Source organism: Oryza sativa, chromosome 7 (genome assembly GCF_034140825.1).
Source record: "Oryza sativa Japonica Group chromosome 7, ASM3414082v1".
In the NCBI taxonomy this organism is placed as follows: domain Eukaryota; kingdom Viridiplantae; phylum Streptophyta; class Magnoliopsida; order Poales; family Poaceae; genus Oryza; species Oryza sativa.
Window position 1 is genome coordinate 20,223,390 of NC_089041.1, and position 20,275 is coordinate 20,243,664.

General features: G+C 40.8%; 1 protein-coding gene across 1 annotated transcript; it reads left to right on the forward strand.

Moving 5' to 3' along the window:
• The first annotated feature begins 16,460 nt into the window (after nt 1–16,460).
• LOC4343395 (beta-amyrin 28-monooxygenase) lies at nt 16,461–19,281 on the forward strand. Its single transcript, XM_015789530.3, has 4 exons — nt 16,461–17,040; nt 17,550–17,997; nt 18,093–18,280; nt 18,657–19,281. Exons 1-4 carry the CDS (start codon nt 16,546–16,548, stop codon nt 18,975–18,977), a joined length of 1,452 nt encoding a protein of 483 aa, XP_015645016.1. The 5' UTR covers nt 16,461–16,545; the 3' UTR covers nt 18,978–19,281.
• The last annotated feature ends 994 nt before the right edge of the window (nt 19,282–20,275 follow it).

The following is a 20,275-nucleotide window of genomic DNA, read 5'->3' on the forward strand; positions in this document are numbered from 1 at the left end:
AGCAGGGGTGAAAGAGGAGCTTTCCTCAACGTCGACGAGCAGTGGTGTCCACGAAGGTGCCTCGTTGTCGTTGGTGCTTCTGATCTCACCGTCGATGAAGCAACAACAGCATCTTAACTTGTCATCTTTTGTTCTCTACTTTTCATCGTATAGTCTCTTCCCTTCTCTTTTCTTCATATATGATCTTTGTTATATGTTCAATCAAATGTATGTGCTGATGATGCCATAGTCGGATGTTTTTTTTCTACGTGTTTGGTGAATTATCAGATGTGGTGACCGGTGTGAATTATTATGTTCATGGTACAACACAAATGACTCGTGAGCGACTGTCGCTTCGCTGTGTATGGCATTTGATCGTACTAATATTGTACGTGAAAATCGTATGCAAAGCATTTTCCTATCTCGCATTCCTAATTCTTTCAGAAAACAACATTATGCAAAAAAAAAACTCCCTATAAAGTATTAATGGGTTGGTGTAAATAAAGATTTTGAAAAGTGTTTTCCATCCTTGATATCTATAAGTACAAAATCTAAGCCATCCAACACGGCAACGCACTAAGATCCAATGATTGAAAATATTTAATACCACTAGCTACCTTAAACTATCACAATCAGAATGAGGTACCAACACAAGATGGATCCAAGGGTTAAAAATAGTAGCTTTAAATGAAAAGATAGATTAAAAATGGCACCACTCTGTATATGATGCCTCTTGTACCTCTACAAGAACATTAAAAAGGTTCTTTTCAAAATCAGATTTGTATATGGGATTTGGATCAGCTGCAGTCACAATAGTGACTGCAACTTAAGCAGTAGCAGTACCCATCATTGGATACAAATCGGGTGGCTCAGGTCACACACGGTACTGTTCACATGGGTACTGTAGCTTTAGATCTGAACCGTTGATCATAAAAATGGATGGTTGAAGTTGTGTGCAGTTGTTAACTTGCAGTCCCTACTGTGACTGCACCGGATCCCAATTCCTGTATATGATGCCTCCTGTACCTCTACAGGAACAGTAAAAAGGCTATTTTCAAAATCAGATCTGTATATGATGCCTCTTGTACCTGTACAAGAACAGTAAAAAGGCTCTTTTCAAAATTAGATTGGTGTAGAAAACAAGGGATTGAAAGCAGCGCAGGGATTAACAAACTGAAAATCTCTTGAATCAACGCGGGAGCGGAGATTCAGCCATGAATCAATGAGATTTTTAACTACATGTCACTTTTAAATGTGACAATTAACCATTTACTATTAATAATGGCAATATTGAAAGGAATAAGATTATATGGAGACTTAAGATGCCTCTCAAGATTAAGATTTTTATTTAGTACCTACTTAAAGGGGTTGTTCTAACCAAGGATAACTTATCTAGGAGAAATTGGCATGGTAGTTTGAAATGTTATTTTTTGCATGAGAAATGAGACTATTCAACATTTGTTTGTGGAGTGTCACTATGCAAAATTTCTTTGGAGAGCTCTACAGTTTACTACTGGTTTATATACTCCTCATAGTATATTTCATATTTTTGAGAATTGGCTTGTGAGAGTTAATAAAAAATCTACCAAACTTATTCTTGTTGGAGCATCCGCTATATATTAGGCTATATGGTTGTGTAGAAATGATATGGTTTTTGATAAATCATCATCTATGTCCTATACGCAGGTTCTTTTCAGGGCAACAGTCTTGGGCTCAGCTATAAAGTGTGATGAAGAAATCAAGTCAGTGAAAGCTGCATGTCGTAATCTTGAATCATTGGTTATGCAGCTGTCCGCCAACTTTGGATGGAGATTTACAAATAGAATTCAATAATTTTTGTGATCTTTTTATGCTGTGTGAGTTTTTATTAGTTTGTCTGTGCTTTTGTTTATTCAGGTGTGAGTTTTTTTGAGTTGGTGTAATAATTGGCTGTAGCTCTTTGAGCAAAGGCCAGGATTATATTCCATTATCTAAAATAAAAGATTCATATGTTATAGTGGAATATATCCTATGCATGCAAGTTTCCCGTGCATACTCTGTGCACACCAACTAACAAATGTCACAAAAAGTAGACATTTGCTTCTAATAGTATACACGGGAAGCTTGTGTGCATATGATATATTCCCATGTTATAGACACATGAGTTAAGGTTGTGTTTAGATCCAGGGGTGAAAAGTTTTGACGTGTTACATCAGATATACGGATATGCATTTGAAGTATTAAACGCAGACTAATAACAAAACAAATTACAGATTCCGCCTAAAAACTGCGAGACGAATTATATTAAGCCTAATTAGTTCGTCATTAGCAAATGTTTACTGTAGCACCACATTATCAGATCATGGAGCAATTGGGCTTAAAAAATTCGTCTCGTAATTTACACCCAATCTGTATAATTAGTTTTTTTTTCTCTATATTTAATACTCCATGCATGTTTCCAAACATTCAATGCGACAAGATGTAAAGTTTTTGCATGGAAACTAAAGAGGGCCTTGATCTGCCCAAGTTTTCGAATTGAATACACCAAATCAAAGGCGGGAGCGGAGATTCGGCCATGAATCGACGAAATTTTTAACTACATATTATTTTTAAATGTGACAATTAACCATTTACTATTGGATTCACATGCTATAGACACAAGGGTTAAATACCAAATAAGTGACAAATTGGCAATTGATTAAATGCCCCCCGAATCGGCGGCGGCGGGGTGTGGGCAAGTGAACCGCCGCAAACGGAACGAATGGCGAATCGTTGGGGAGAGGGATCAGCGGTAGGGGACCCTTCCAGAGAAAACAGAATTCAATCTTTTACGATGGTAGATATACAATTTTCTCTTCTTTGTCTGGATCTTGGCGGCATTTTCAGCGCGCGTGCATTAGCGTGATTTGGCGAGGATGGTGAGGCAAAGGGATTCAATCCATCGTACGACCGCGTTTTCGCGTGCAATGGCGGAGAGATTGGCAAGCGGAAGAGGAACGCCAAGCGCTGCGCCCATCTGCCTCGCGGCGCTGATTGGTGATAAGGAAAAAGAAGGGAATGTGAACAAACCGCAGTAGAGCGGATGGATCAGCTATGAGGTCCACAACATATGTTTTTAATCGCCTTCGTGGCTGCATGCGCGTCTGTGGTCGTATTAGCGTCGGTGCTAGATTAGTCATCCACTTTTCTCTCGCTACTCAATTGTCTCCACTTCACTTATAAATAAGATGATATAAAATATTTTGGAGCCTGATGAATCACTCTAACATAGAACAACAGAATCATTGATCGGACGAGGAATACTCCTCCTCTTCTTTTTTGTTTCATTCTTTAATAAAAAATAGATGTGTTAATTAACATCTCTGCAATTAATTTACAAGCAGGAGCTGGGGTATGAGATTGGCAAGAGAATGCGTATATATGTGCGTGTTGTATTTATAGGCCGGGCCAGATCAAGTGCGAACGAGCATGAAACCTTCACTTTTTAATATAGTCCCTTAATTAATTAGTACTCCCTCCGTTTCATAATATAAGATATTTTAGGTGGATGTGACACATCCTAGTACATTAAATCTTAGAGTTGGCAACAGGGCAGGTCAGGGATGGGTTGGGCTAGAACGCACCCGCTCCCCGACTTCTCCCCCCGGCCCCGACCCTGCAGAGATGGTCGGGTGAAAACCATCACTCGTCCTCGCCCCCGCAGGGGACCCGCGGGCGGGTGAGCAGGGCCCCGCACCACCCGACTGAGGATTGACGAGCGAGGAGCCGAGGAGCAGGCGAGCAGCGATGACGCCGACAGGAACAACGAGGCTGGGGACTGGGCGTCACTGCCGCCGCTGCCGTGGATGCGATGTGAGCCTCTGGCCGTCGCCGTCGCGGATGGCCGCGCCCCAGGTCGTCGACGCCTCGGCCCGCACGAGGCTGCCGCCGCGTCACCTGAGCGAGGCCATCGCCGCGCCGCCCGCACGTGGCCGCCGACGCCTCCCGAGCGTGGCCGCCGTTGCCGCCCACGCGTGGCCGCCGCTGCTGTCGTCCGAGCGTCCGCGCGTGGCTGCCGGTGGAGTGACGGCTGGGTGGGGTGGGAAGGGAAATGAGGATAAGGTTAGGGAAGAATAGATGAGGAATTAGGGTTTGGCTAGATGGGCCTTTTGGCTACTAATATGCTAATAGTAATAGTCTAATATACGGGGACCCGCGGGTGGCTGTCCTCACCTGCCCCCGCCCCCGTTCATGACTGGGGCCCCGGCCCCGACTCCCCACGGGTTGAAATCAACACCCGCCCCCGTCCCCGTAGGGGCGGGTCCCCTACGGGTCCTCGGCCCCACGGGGGAAATTGCCATCCCTATTAAATCTACACATACGGTAGATCCAGATTCATTGTACTAGGATGTGTTACATCATCCAAAATCTCTTATACTACAGGATAGGGGGAGTACTACCAAATGTTGAGAACGTGGATATGGGAGAATACATACACAACAATTCTACTACTAGCTACTGCCTACTAGTAGCTCCATCCTACTCCGTACAACACAGTGACGCAATTTGAGATAGATGTAGCCAGGGTTTAACTTTTTGATTTTGAAGTAAAAACTGCTCCTCACTGGTTACCAAAATCCGATCGAAAACCGATAAAACGATTTACGGTCAACGCCATACGAAAACCGGCTAATACCGGCCAGTTTGCATAAACCGGGACATAGCAGTTTTACGAAAGCCGACCGGTTTTCGTGAAATTCCCGCGTTTTGTGAACCTTGGATGTACCGATGGACTGACTAAAACAATTAATTAAAGAATTACTCCATGCCTAAAACCATTTTATTTTATCCATCAGTTTGGCCGGCCTCACGTACGGCCGGCACAAGTGCACAACATACAGGTACATGCATGCATCCAACGGCGGAGCCAGCGTGGGGGGGGGGGAGAGGGAGAGGAAGAAGAAGGCCGAGCCCCCCCTCTCCTCCAAACCTAGCTCCGCCACTGCATGCATCCATAAATCCATTACACTTAGAGGCAGCAATAACCGAGATGACGCACGCACGCACACAAATTTATCAATTTCCAGAGATATGTATGCAAACTGTAGTACTATAATACTCCATCCGTCCCAAAATATAAGAATCTAGGATCAGATAAGATATTTTCTAGCTGCCTATCCAAATTCATAGTACTAGAAAATGTCATATCCTATTCTAGGTTATTATATTTTGGGACGGGGGGAGTACTTAGTAGTAGCAGAAGCATTCATGGATCAATGTGTCCAAGTACACTTGATGCCCCGAAACTGGGGATTCACCTTATAGAGCGCGTCGTGTGGGCTTATGATTAGGGTTTAAAATTTTGGTTCGAAATTTCGGTAATTTTCGCCCCACCCCCCCCACCAGCATGCTCAAATCTCATTCGAAATTTTCGGGTTTTTTTGCATTTTTTGCGAATTTGGTCCAATTGTATTCAAATTCATTCAAAATCAGTCAAAAGTTCAAATAATTTTGGTCAAAAATTTCCGAAATTTCTCCTCTCGGCATAAAATCCAATTTCGAAATTGTCAATCCTGCTTGTGATCCCAATGCTGACGATTTTCACCAGCCTCCTTGTTCCGGTCCCAAGCCTCTTGCGTGCGTCCACATTTGGCCCACTTAACCACGAGGTCAACAAGCTCCACCTCCACAGTAGGGCGTTCATTTGGGTCGCCGCCATTCCACTGGTCAGCGGCTGCACGAAGAAGCGGGAGAAACCTCTCGGCCTCGCAAATGGTGAAGACGAAGAGGGATATTTAACTATTTTTCACTCTTACAATTGGCAATAAAGGATTTATCATTGTACCCACATGTCATAGATACATGAGGGTCCACATGTTGTATAATGTAAGTGATAAATCCTTAATTGCCACATCTTAAAAGCGGTAAAAAGTTAAATGCCCCAGATGAAGAAGCTGAGCGGCAGCTTGAGCACGTTGTCCAGCCTACCGCCGCCGACCCTGTAGTTGGCTAGGGTCATCATGTGGGTGTTCGCCTTGTACGTCCTTGCTGATCACCATGTGGCTCAGCATGGTGTAGCCGTTCTTGAACAGGTCGTGGTACCCGCCCCGAAAACTCAGTTGGGTCGAGGAAGGGAGCTTACTCCCCTCGCCCTTGAGAAAGAAGCAATCGTTATATTTGTTGTAGAAAGTCGATACATAAAGATTATCTGACCTAATCATCAGGCTTGCGTGATTCTTCCCTACGGTGTCTTTGAGTGTCACCTTGATCCAATAGTCAGGCACCGTCCACAGTTTCTGGCATCACAGAACGGGGTGGTAGTCAATGGCCTTGTTTGGATGCTGGAGCCACGAGGAGAATGCCCACTTGCAGCATACGACAGGAGCTCTCATCTTTAGGAGTAACATACTTCTCAATTCGAGAAACCTCTACCAGCTACTAGCGAGTAGTAGTAGCTCAGCCATTTTGATCTCACTCAGCCCCAGGGGCGGATCCAGGAAAATAATGCAAGGGGCTATGCCCTTCTTCCTCCAGCCCCTACTCTTCCTCGTCTCCCTCTTCTTCCTCCTCTCCTCTCCTCTTCTATCAATGGTGATCCAGCGGGTTAGGGGGACATGGGTTAGGGGGACTTGTGTCCCCCTGGGACCCACGCTGGATTCGCTCCTGCCAGTATATATACTCCATTCATTCCAAATTAAAATAAGTTTATTTTTCACCCATACCGCACATACCAATACAAAACTCAAAAGACTTAATACTACTACTTCATCAAATCCCAATGCAATTGTTTATCTTTATCTACTCCCAATACATTTATACTCTATTTTTATAAACTCCGAAGCAATGATCATTTAAAATGAACTTATTTTTGGATAAATATGAGGGGCTAAAAATAAACTTATTATAGAACGGAGGAGGTATAGCTAAAGACCGAGCGTGACACTAGTAGGCAGTACTAGCTAATACTAATAAACATCTGGCTTTAATTGTGTATCACGTACACCCTCCGTCTTTATCCTATGGTAGGTTAAGTTTTTTTAATGGATGAAGCATGTCCGTTGTATAAGATTGTGCTACTTTTGTAAATATTGATCTTCGATGATATGTTTAACGAGCTTCTCAAACTTCCTTTGTATGTTTTGTGCGAGTATATTTGCAATTAACGCTACACCTGGACGTTCTACTGACCGAACAATGTCCCATAAAAAATTTAGTTGTACAACCAATCTATAGAGAAGTGGGTAGAACGTCCACTTTTTTAGGGAGGAGAGGAAGAAGTCGCCGCCGCGGACGGCGGCGGCCATGTCCCAGTCGCGGGGGCGGGAGGGGGACGAAGGAAGGGAAGGTTGGGACGTTGGGTGCCTGCGCGGGGGCGGAGGGCGTGAAGAAGAGGCCGAGGAAGGGCGCGGCGCCCGGTGGGCTGCGCGGAAGCGGGCACGGAAGGCTGGCGACGAGGTGACCGCGCGGCGCGGATGAGCCCCCGCAAGGGACGGGAGATCCTCGCCGAGCAAGTGGATGGTGGTGGTGGTGCGGATGCTGGCCGGTCACTCTGCTCCGGATGCCACCTTCGGCCGCTTGGTTGGACGTAGGGTTTGAAATTTCGGTTCGAAATTTTTGAAATTTCGCCCCCACCGAAATGCTCACATCTCGCCCAAAATTTTCGGTTTTTTACATTTTTTTGTGAATTTGGTCAAATCTTATTCAAATTTATTCAAAATCAGTCAAAATTTCAAAAAAATAATCTTTAAAAAAAGCCAAAATTTCAGTTATTTTGCCCACCTGCGGCAAAAATCTTAGTTTCGAAATTTCAAACCCTGGTCGGACAACGGCCGTCGGTTAGGCCAGCCATTGCGAGGCGGTGGAGGATTGCGTCGTCGGCTTAGGCGATTGAGACCGCGGAGATGTGCAGTGCAGATACGACCGTACGAGACGAATTGGAGGTGAGGAGGAGAAATCTGTTAACTCATGTGTATATAACATGTAGATCTAATAGTAAATGGTTAATTGTCACGCTTAAAAGTGACAGGTAGTTAAAAATCTCGTCGATTCGTGGCCGATATTCTGCTATCGCCTTTGATTTGGTGGATTCAATTCGAAAACATTGAGCAGAGCAAATAGATTGGCAAGTGTGCATGAAGTATCCTAGTAACGGTCATCGGAGGCAGCACCTCATTCATTGGAGAAAGGTGGATAAGTGTTGCCTCTAAGGCGCTTGCTACCGTTACAGGTAGTGGCATTTGGTCACCGGCCATCCAGGACTGCAACCTGTATGGCCTTGCTTCGGGTCCTTGTACCCTTGTCCACCACATCTTTATCAGTTGCATTCGCAATCGATGGTATGCAGGTCAGTAGGTGTATTTAGTTTATTTTTCTTACAATTTTTCCCTAGTGTCAATTTTCATTGGGCTAGCTAACTCATTTTGCATTATGTGGCTGTAGGAACAGAGGACTAATGGTTCAGAAGAGTAAATTTCATAAAACTACATATATTTTGCACGATCTATCATAAAATTACAGATTTAGAAACTTGTTTCTACAGATTCAGTGTCTTCGTTTATCACAAAACTACAGGTACTTTGCACAATATATCACAAAACTGCAGATCCAAGAACTTGTTAAAACATGTAGTTTTATGATAATGGAGATACTAAATTTATAGTTTTGTGATAAATGAAGACACTAAATGTGTAATTCTATGATAAACGAATATACTAAATCTATAGCTTTATGAAACAAGTTCTTAAAATATATAGTTTTATGATAAATTATACAAAGTACATGTAGTTTTGTGATAAACGGGGACATTAAATCTGTTGTTTTGTGAAACAAGCTCTTAAATATATAGTTTTGTGATAAATTGTGCAAAATACCTGTAGTTATTTAGAATAGATTTGCGCCATTGGTTGGTGCGAAGTCAAGAACAAGTTTCAAAAAGAGGGTAGTGCCACATCCCCTTTTTAGTACCTACGCATAGGTCCTGTTCGAGAAGCCAACATAGGCGAGATTTTCGTGGCACGCTTTTCAAACTGCTAAACGGTACGTTTCGTGCGGAAATTTTCTATATGAAAGTTGTTCTAAAATATCAGGTTAATTCATTTATCAAGTTTGTAATAATTAAAACTCAATTAATCACAAGTTATTACCACCTCGTTTTATGTAAAACACTTAATCTTCATCTTCATCTCCATGAAATTCAAACAGAGCCATAGTGAGCTAATATTGGGCTAAATTTTTCCAACGTATTTTTAATCCTGCAAATAATTGTTGTTCCACTTCGTCAATGTTCAAGAGTAAAATATGTACATCTGTCACACCTAACCAATATAATCGTGCCTGGATATGTAATGTGTTGTTGAATGGACAACCGTGTCACGTCGAAAGGTGTGGTTCTCTCAACAGTGGTTGGAAGTAAGGAACAATTGTATTACTTAGTAAAAAATTTTTTGGATCCCCCTATTACATGGCCCTAGGGGGCCTTTTATAGCTCTATTACAGGTTCCCCCTATTAAGGTTTAGGTTTTACAGGGGAATTTACATGATTACCCTTATGATAGGGACATTATTGAGGGCACACTGTGTTCTTTACATGTTTGAGCCCCTATCGGGCTTAAATGACTAGACCCATCTATTTACGGAGGTCCCCCCGAGGGCATAGCGGCTCGTTGGGCCTCCTGGCAGCGTAGTTCGGCACTTTTTGGCAAAACCCGTGCCTTGACGCCGAGGCCTTCGCCTCACCATCTCCATCCTTGCGGCCCTCTAACGAGGTCTTCGCTCGGCGAAGCTGGCGTACTCCAAGTCTTCGGCTTTCGCCTTGTGGCCTTCGCCCATGTGGTTTCTCTTTCATCCTTCGCCGCTTACCGCCGGTCCGAGCCTGTTACCCAGGTCCTTGGTTTCGGCAGGTTCGGCCGAAGACCTTCCGTGGTATACCTCCAACATAATGAATCCAGGATTTTCAATTTGTTAGTCGCTGTGCGACTTTCACTCCTTTTACTGATCTTGAGAAGAGCCTTTTTACTGATCTTGTAGAGGTACAAGAGGTATCATATACAAAGCGATGCCATTTTTAATCTAGCTTTTCATTTAAAGCTTGAATTTTTAAATTTAGGTTCACGCTATGAAACATCCAATAAAAGTTCTGAATTTCGAAGGATGGTATAGCATGCAGTGAAGCTATACTTTGTAGGAGAATTAGCTGTTTTGAACCAAAGAGCAGCCACCTGTATCGCTCCCCTCCCCTCGTGGATGACATGGGAGGATAGGGCAACCCTAGCCGCTGCCATCCTCCCCCTCCTTTGCCTCACCACCACCAGAGCGAGGGACCGGGCTCCACGGCGAGCAAGGATGGTGGCGGTAGGGTACGGCTGTGCGGTGGGGCATCTAGATCTACGAGGAAGAGAAGGGGATGGTGCACGGTGTGGTGGATACGACGATCGAGGAAGAAAGCGGTAACGGCAAGGTAGAGGTGGCATGAGGGTGTCGACAGTCAAAGGTGGGGAGGGCAGCCAAATCGGCCTTTTCAAGGCCAGATCCAGCAACTCTTGTCAGAGGGCAAGCCATTGGAGTCAGAGGGGCTAGAGAGGCTTGCTTTGCCTTTGCCTCTTTTGGGTGGTTTCATCTCTAGCAACTAGAGGATGCCCCGCGCTTTACTGCGGGACTTGGTTAACATCAATTTGTTAGATAAAAGGTATAATCTCAAGAAGAAACAAAAGAAACAAATAGCTTTCTTGGAGAAATTCTTTTTAGCAGCCCTATCAAAAAATTGTAGATAATTTAGATAGCACATGTCAACTGAAGGAGCGTTCAGCTATAAAGCTCTTAACAAAAGAAACAAATAGCTTTCTTGGAGAAATTCTTTTTAGCAGCCCTATCAAAAAATTGTAGATAATTTAGATAGCACATGTCAACTGAAGGAGCTTTCAGCCATAAAGCTCTTTTATACGGATTGACGGGCTGGATACATGTAGAAGTGTGTGGAGATGGGCCAATGTGTTCATGTGGGCTACATTTGGCACTGAGGAGGCGAAGAGACTCACCCAGTGACTGGTGGGTTGGGCTCTATGTTGTATTCCATCCAATGTCTGAGAAGCAATCTAATACATTCATCCAACGGCTTACAATTTGATGATGACGTGGAAGCACGAGGTGTGAGCTTTTGGCCTTAACTTTATAGAAAGAAGGGATATCAATAATTGGGGAAGAGTATAATCTGCCAGGTTTCAGCTAAATATGCCACCACTTCGAAAGGTAGTAATGATAAAAACATGCTATAATAGTAAAAGTACATGATTTAGTAGCGGTACATATGTAAAACAGAGTATTACAAAGCATAAAAAAACTGAAGAAAGATTGTTTGGATAGACCGTAGGAAAAACATAAAAATTGGATGAAAAAGATAGAGTTAAAATATTCTTTTTAAAAGGTTGAAGCACTTACTAACTTTTCTCCAAAATCAACATGCACTCAGGCATTCCTAATGAATCTCACAGTTTTTAGGAAGCTCTCATCCTTTGTTTCAAATGACCAAATAGAAAAAAACTTTGCTACAGGATTACAATCATGGAAAATTCCTTTACAAATCCTCGGTTTCAAATGAGGCCTAAAGTTAGTACTCCCTCCATCCCAAAATATAAGGAATTTTGATTGGATGGGATATATCCTAGCACTATATATCTAAATTCATAGTACTAGGATGCGTCTCATCTAACCAAAATCTCTTATATTTTGGGATGGAGGGAGTAGACTCTTAAACAAGGTTTTGGTATGCTCATCCTTGTTTGGTTTGGGGATGAGGTATGATGGGTTGGACTCAGCCTTGTTTTTAGGATGAGATTGTCTCCATTATCTGTTTGGCATGAGGGATGCGATGATCCTAGGGTTTAAGGTTTAGCGTTTAGGGTTCAACTCCAAATTTAAGGTTGAAAATTTAAATTTTGGATGATAAGCATAAGAAAAAGATAAGGCCCTATAATAGCAATGCCGGATCGGCTGGATATTTATCCACTCGGTGGTTACTCTAACAAATGAAAAGCCACCCTGTTTTGAGTTGATCAAGTCGAAATTTTGTCAGGCTTCCAAATGCCTGTTTTGAGTGGCATCTTCTCAATTCTCAAATGCCACAAAGTTTGTTGGCTTTGCTAATCTGCCACAAACTTGAGTGACAAATTCGCTGATTTGCCACAGCAAAGCAGAATATGATATGGATTTCATCATATCCCTCGAGGGGATATCCTCTCGTTATTTACATGTCGTCTAAATAATTATAATTTTTTTAAAGAAAATGACAATATAGATTAATATTAAATATATCACTACACAAAATGCAAGATCAAATTGGACTTCTACAAGTTGCAGCAAAAAGAACAAATTAAACTGAAAATAGTTATCGTACATTCGCATCCATATTTGTTATTTTTCACAACTTGTAGAAGTTGAATTTTACTCTCAAACACACCCTTAGGTAACTTGCACTTAAACATCTTATAAAATAAAACAGAAGGAACAATTTTAAAACATCAATTTGTTGGTTGTCTTTTTTCTCTTATCTTTCTCCCTAATATACTCTATTTGGCATTGAAATGGTTCACGACAATCCTATTTGATGAGTAGCACAGGAGTTACAGGATAACAGATGGCTTAGACCTATGAGGAGGATGAACTCGACTACCCAAGTAAGAGAATTCATTCTCCTTTGGGGTTTAATCCAACAAGTCCACCTGGATGAAAGCGCAACAGACTCTATCACCTGGAAATGGACGCCGAATGGGGCATACTCAGCTAGCTCGGCATACAGAATCTAATTCCTAGGTAGCATACAGGACAACAGAACAAATTTCTTCTGGAAGGCAAAGACAGAAAACAAATGTAGGTTTTTCGCTTGGCTTATGGTACATAAAAAAATCCTAACCTCTGACAAACTCCAGCTAAGGGGATGGGATAACAGCCCGATATGCTCCCTATGCGGCATTGAACTCGAGACGGCTAGGCACCTTATCATGGAATGTGCTTTCGCAAAGCAGGTTTGGAGCTCAATTTGGTCCAAGCTAGGTCTACAAATGCCGACCACAAGCCTCTTCAATGGAGATATCTTGGCATAGTGGGATTCTTGTTGGAAAAAAATTGTCAAAGAGCAAAGGCGAAACCTAGATGGCCTCATCATTTACACGACATGGGGAATTTGGTTGCAAAGAAACAGCAGGATCTTTCATGACACCTACAACACGGTCTCACAAGTGGTGGAGTCAATTATACAATTGTGCAAGTCCTTTGATGAAGAGATGTATTTTGATGCTTGTTGCCTTCCATTCCCTAAAAATTGTCTGTCTTCCCCGCCTAATGTCGACGGGATCTAGACCCATTAACTTGTTAGGGGTTATTTGTACTCTTGCTTTCTCTCCTTAAATGAAATTGGCAGAGCTCGTGCCCTTTCCCCTAAAAAAAATCCTATTTGATGAAACCATTTTTCGATCTTTAGTGTTTGGAAGATTTTTTTTCTTAATCTTTGTTCTTTTTCCACGTAAGAGGGGATAATGGTCACAGGCATGAAAAACTGATACCACTTTTTTTTCACTTAGAAAAAATGATTTTATTATTTAAAAAATAAACGACGTCAATTATAGGTTTATGTCCACAAATCAAATCCTTGTTGATTTTACCCGTGCTACTGTAAAGGCTTTGCACTCCATAATTCTAGTGGCTATTCAGAAAATAGACTTCGTTTATAAGAATATAGAAGACATAAGAGATAAAGAGCTTCAACCACAATTTGACGAACTAATTAGAAGGTATATTTGCTGATTCAGTTTTTATGGAATAATTTGTAGTTTGATGTGCACAAGAAGAGAGTATTTGCATGCTTGAGTGTCACGCACTGTTTCAGGATTGTCTCGGACTGTTTTAACAGAATATATGCACATCACAGTAAGCAGTACTATGCATTACTAACTACTGCTATACTCCCTCCGTCTAAAAAAAAGATAAACCCTAGTTTTCTGACTACTGCTATACTCCCTCCATCTAAAAAAAGATAAACCCTAGTTTCCGTGTCCAACGTTTGACCGTCCGTCTTATTTGAAAAAATTATAAAAAAAATTAAAAAGACAAGTCACGCATAAAATATTAATCATGTTTTATCATCTAACAACAATAAAAATACAAATTATAAAAAAATTATATAAGACGGACAGTCAAAGTTGGACACGAAAATTCAGAATTTGTCTTTTGTTTTTTTTGACGGAGGGAGTACAACACAACAGCCAGAAGGACAAAAATACGAATGGTCACGCTCAAGTTCACAGGATGTTGACAAAGGTGACATCTCATTGATTGCTGCAGTGTAAGAGGAGGCTAAGTGTGGCGAAAGATATCAATGGATAAGGCCATCTTCAACCCAACCCTGAAAGTATCAATTAGTTTTTATATTTATAACTATATACCTAACGATGGTGTCTTTAAATTAAATTCTCATTCAATCATTTCTTCTCTCTCCTTTTATCCACATATACATTTGTTTTCATTCTTACTTCTTGTATAGAAATGGTTTCTTGCATGAGAAATGTTTTCTTCATATTTTTTACTTCTCTCCTTATTAACTCTCTTTCCATATCAGATTTTTGTTTATGTGGCAATGTATTTAATACTATGAACACTAAATGACATCAAGGGTTAGGGATGGCCTAGTACGCAATATAGTGATACCACCTTCTTTGTTTTTTCTTTAAAAGTAATCACTCAACCGACATCACTGTCCTTTATTTAATCATTTAATGGTTTTGGTGCACCCAGCACCCATAATTCCGAAGACAAATAGTTGTCATATCTATAAGTGTAGGTAGCGACACTTCATCTAAATAAGGATGGTTAAATGTAACAGAGTTTTTTTTTTCGCGATCAATGAAAATAGTAATACGCTCGACACTTTTGGATAGTGGGAGTAAAGAATTTGTTTAGTCATTTGGACCAAAACTTTTGTTGAGATTGGGATATGGGTCCTTGGTTGGATTTTTTTTAAAAAATTAAACCTTTTTAATATTTAATTAAAAAAGGCCACTTCGAAATTTATTTCTAAAATATGAATATTTTAACCACGTCAACCCGCTCCATGATATGGTAAAACAACACTGACATGTCATCCACAGTATAAGTAACAATTTTTATCATGTAAGGCAACGCTGTCACGTCATCCAGATCAGCGTGGTCAAATAATGTATATTATTTTGTCACGCTAATCTAACTGGCCTGGTCAAAAAACTCAGATTCTGAAAATAAGTTTTTGAAATGTTTATTTTTTAAATTTAAAATAAAAAAAGGTTTTAGAAAAATAAGAAAAATCCGTTTGGCTGCCTACCTCATCAAAGCCTCTAGCTCGAGCAGACGCATGGCCTGCATCCGACGGCGGCACGCGAGACCCATTTTTTTTGTGCCTTCCTCATTTGATTGACTCTGTATTTGGGGTATAAGATCTTGGAATTTGGATTTTGGAACTTATCACATCTGTGGAGAGTCTGTGTGTAGGGTTACGAATTTAATGAGTGTTTGGCGATAGTTTCAGGGCCCATGTGGAACCACCGAAAAATCTCCCAATTCCCGCGGGAATCGAATTGTTCCGTGTCAAAATTTCTGCTTGCGAAACTCGCTCTCGCTCCACTGTCACCATACTTTGTCTATTTTTAGAGACAGTTAATTGCTAGATTTTTCTAGTTCTTCGAAAATGACCCTCATGGACTTTCAGAAATATGTCATTGTTTGTCTCCAGTCTCAGTTGTCAAATCTGTGTGACCCTTTGTGCCATTTGTCGTGTATCGTGTAGAGTCCTAGTGAATTTCTGTTGATTCATAACTTGCTTCCATGCTCAATTATCTTATGTTTCAGAGAACATCTGTGTGAATTGGAAACTGCCCTTAACATATCGCGCAAGCATACATACATGAAGCTGTCATCTCCGCTACATGCGTAAATTTGTTTATGGTTTGAAGTTTTACTTGCATAGATTTCTCAGCTCATCTTTTGTGCAAAGAATAGAATGAAAAGAACAGGGCCATCTTGCACAAAGGATTCTTCTGTTCCTGTTGATCAACAGTGCATCACTTGTCATAGGCTGTGTTTAGTTCGTGTGCCAAAATTTTTTTTTTGACATATATGAACACACATTTAAAATATTAAACGTAGACTAGTAACAAAACAAATTACAGATTTCACCTGCAAACTGCGAGACGAATCTATTAAGCCTAATTAATCCATCATTAGCAAATGTTTACTGTAGCACCGCATTGTCAAATCATGGCGTAATTTGGTTCAAAAGATTCGTCTTGCGATTTATATGCAAACTGTGTAATTGTTTTTTTTATTTATATTTAATGCTCCATGCATGTGTCCAAACATTTAATGTGATGAAAAAGTTGGAAGTTTGAAGAAAAACAAGGCCTGTATCTTTCAGTTGAAGAAAATGTGTTTGCTGACTTGGAGAGCTACAAGTTGATGTTGACTTGTGATTATCTTCAACAATTTTCACATACATTGTACTAAACTGGCCCTATTATGTGGCTTGAAGATTGAATTACCATAATATTTGTCCAGTCCAGGCAGCAGACTGCATTACCACATACCATACCTATGGATTCATCCATTCTTCCTGCTCTGCTGATTGCCCTGTTCATACCCATCCTCCTCCACCTTGTCACCCGATTCAAGTACTCATCCTACAATCTCCCTCCAGGCTCACTTGGCTTCCCATTCGTTGGCCAGAGCATCTCCTTCCTCCGGGCCCTTCGCAGTAACACTGATCACCAATGGTACCAAGGCAGGATCGGCAAGTATGGTCCTGTGTCCAAGATGTGGCTGTTTGGCTCACCTGCAGTCCTGATGGCCGGACCTGCAGCCAACCGCTTCATATTCAGCAACAAGGACCTGCTCTTCACGGGGACAAGGTCGATGAACCTCCTTAGCGGCCGGAATATACTGATGCTCTCAGGCGAGGAGCTGAAGCAAGTCCGTGGCGCACTGCAGAATTTCTTAAGCCCAGAAATGGTAATCAGGTATGTCTCTAAGATGGATGAGGAAGTCAGGAGGCATGTTAAGGTGAATTGGGTTGGACACAAGACTGTCAAGGTATGAACATAGTGCTAGCTTTTCTTTTCATTTCGATTTGTTTCTTTGTATTGCTGGTTCCCTTATTAATTACTCAACATGTCACTCGCTAGTCGCTACAAATTTGTTGATACTTATAAACTTATACCCTTCTTGATTTCTTAGTTAGATGTAAATATAACCTTACATTGTACATATGTTAAGGAAATATATTTGGTGAAAACCATCAAATAATTGAAAAACCGTGAAAACCGTACCTAAAAGTTTTCTAAAATCTTTTGTTAAAAAAAGTTTTCTAAATTCATGAAAAAATTATAACGATAGGTATATGTGTGAAATACATCCATACCAAATGTCAAGTCCAAAATCAACTTCATTTTTGAGAAACATAGTATTCACCTGAATTTTTTTTGTTACTCCCAAATAAAATTAAGTTTGAACACCTAACTCTGGTAACTTTTTTTTTCATGAATTTACAGAACTTTTAGATCCCATGTATGTATGACTCTTGCATGATCCTGTTCCTGTAGGTTCTTCCTTTGGCAAAGAGGCTCACATTGGACATCATCTGCTCGGTCATCTTCGGACAAGAGGCAGGTTCTGTCAGAGAAGCCCTTGCCACCGACTTCCCGGCGATGGTGAGGGCTGCGCTGTCGATTCCAGTGAAGATACCTTTCACCAGGTTCAGCAGGGGCCTGAGTGCGAGCCAAAGGATCAGGAAGTTGCTCAGGGGGATCGCTCGTGAGAGAGAGACGCTCTTGCAGCAGCAGCAGGCTCATGGCGCTTCAGCAGCTGACGATTTCTTCACATACATGCTCGCCTTGCGTGCTGAAGGTGCGCACTCGCTCACGGTCGAGGACATCGTGGACAACGCGATCTTCCTTCTGATCGCAGGCTATGAGACGACATCTGTTCTAATCACATTCATGCTCTGGCACCTGGACAAGGAGCCAGAAGTCCTTTCCAAGATAACTGAGGGTGAGCAGCTAGTAGTAGTACTTTTGCGTTGTGTTGATATCACTACTGTTAGTGTTTTCGATCTTCTGCTGAGTAGCATTACTTTCTTTTCACAGAGCAAGATGAGATTGCCAGGAACAAGGGACCTGAGGATGCTCTAACCTGGGATGATGTTTCAAGGATGAAGTACACATGGAAGGTGGCAATGGAGACAGTGCGAACAATCCCTCCAATTTTTGGGAGCTTCAGAACAGCTACCAGAGACATCGAATACCAGGGCTATCACATTCCAAAAGGTTGGATGGTAAGTAATTTTTGGGAGAATAAGTCATGTATTCTCTCCGTTTTTTCATGTTTGACGTAATTAACATGTTTACATAAATTTGACTATCCATTTTGTTAAAAAAAAGTATAATTATCATTCTGATTGATTTTATCAATATAAGTACTTTTAAGCATGACTTATATTTTTTATATTTACATAATTTTTAAATAAGATGAATAATAAATATACGTTTAAAAGTTAACGATGTCAAACACAAAAATTCGAAGGGAGAATATGGCTAGACATTTTGCTCTTCCCTGTATATTCCTTTGGGTGTCTCAGTGACATGCCAATCTGAACCAGTGTACTCGTTGCCTCCTTTGTCTTCTAATACTGATCTTCTGTGACTCACCAGGTATTCACAGCCCAATCTGTTACACATTTGGATGCAAATATTTTCCCTGAGCCAAGCAATTTCGACCCTGCTCGATTCGAGAACAACTCTTCGATTCCTCCTTATTGCTTTGTGCCATTTGGGGGAGGTCCAAGAATGTGTCCTGGAAACGAGTTTGCAAGGACTGAGACATTGGTGACCATGCACTCCTTGGTGACACAGTTCAGGTGGAAGCTGTGCTGCAAGGAAGAAAGCTACAAGAAAGATCCGTCTCCGACGCCTCTTCTTGGACTCCCAGTTGAACTGGAGCCGAGATGCCTCCCTGAAAATGCTCATGCTTAAAAATTGCTTCATGTCCGTGCATTTTGAGTTTATGCTATTTGCAGTTAGCCAGAGAGAATCATGGAGTAATGCAGTACAAATCCAAGAACTGACAAGAATTCAAGTCCAAATTCAATCCTTAGATTGAGAAAAACAAAAGCAAATCTATATGAACAATATAGACACTATCTATATTCGGATTCTCCAACTTTTGTTATACATATGTAGATTAAATTTAAACTGGCGTGTTCGAGGGGTATGAATAATGTTATGATCTACGGTGTTGGCACTTTTCACAAATTGTAACGTGATGACTATTCAAGTAGCATGCAAGGATGACAGTACACGCCCAGGCTGCGTTCTTTGCATGAAACGAGAAAGCTCATTAGCACATAATAACTTAAGTATTCACTATTATAAAGTTGAAAAATAGATTTGTTTATTTATTTAAACAACTTCTATATAGATTTTGTTTCTTTTGCAAAATAAGCATCATTTAACAGTTTGAAAAACGTGCTAACGGAAAACGAGGAAGTTGAAGTTTGTAGTTGAAGAAAAGAACTAAACCTTAGTGTAAACTGACTTTACGTTTATATACCACAATGTATCTACTATCTTCTTCGGACACAAGTATTTCATCTTTAGGGCCAAACATTAAAATTTTGACCATTGGTGACTTCCTGAAAGCTCCATTTAAAAAACGTAAATTGGTGTGCTTAGATTTTCCTTGAAAGTACTACTACTCCGTTTTATATTATAAAACACTAACTTTTTTAGTCAAAATTTTTTAGGTTTAACCAAGTTTATAAAAAATGTAGCAATATTTATATCATTGAATTTATTTTATTAAATCTAGCATTGAATATATTTTAATAGTATGTTTGTTTTGCGTTGAAAATGTTACTATTTTCTTATATAAACTTGATCAGAAGTACTTTGATCTAAAAATAATCAAAGTGACTTAATATGAAACAGAAGAAGTATCATATTATATTGAACTTATTAGATTTCAAAAAAAGATGCATTCGGGTATTAAAAAATAATGATCAAAGTATAAAAGTTTTCACAAGATATTTATGACCGGTGGGAGTACTTGCATCTCTCCTTATCTTACTCTTGCTCCACAATGTTTCATGTTTATTAATTATTGTACAACTTGGCACTTTCCCAAGGGTAAAATAATATTGGCACAAGACACATGAGAAACCTCGTACTTCATCTTATATTGACAAAAGTAATCACACAAAAGAATCACTCATGACCTTTTGTTTAAAATGTCCATACACGAGAAACCATGTTTATTATGTGGTCATTGCAAT

Excerpts from the sequence above, each read along its gene's own strand:
- LOC4343395 (XM_015789530.3), top strand. The coding sequence starts at position 16,546 with ATGGATTCATCCATTCTTCCTGCTCTGCTGATTGCCCTGTTCATACCC. Across the intron at positions 17,041-17,549 it reads TTGGACACAAGACTGTCAAG|GTTCTTCCTTTGGCAAAGAG; the intron begins GTATGAACATAG and ends CTGTTCCTGTAG. Across the intron at positions 18,281-18,656 it reads ACATTCCAAAAGGTTGGATG|GTATTCACAGCCCAATCTGT; the intron begins GTAAGTAATTTT and ends GTGACTCACCAG.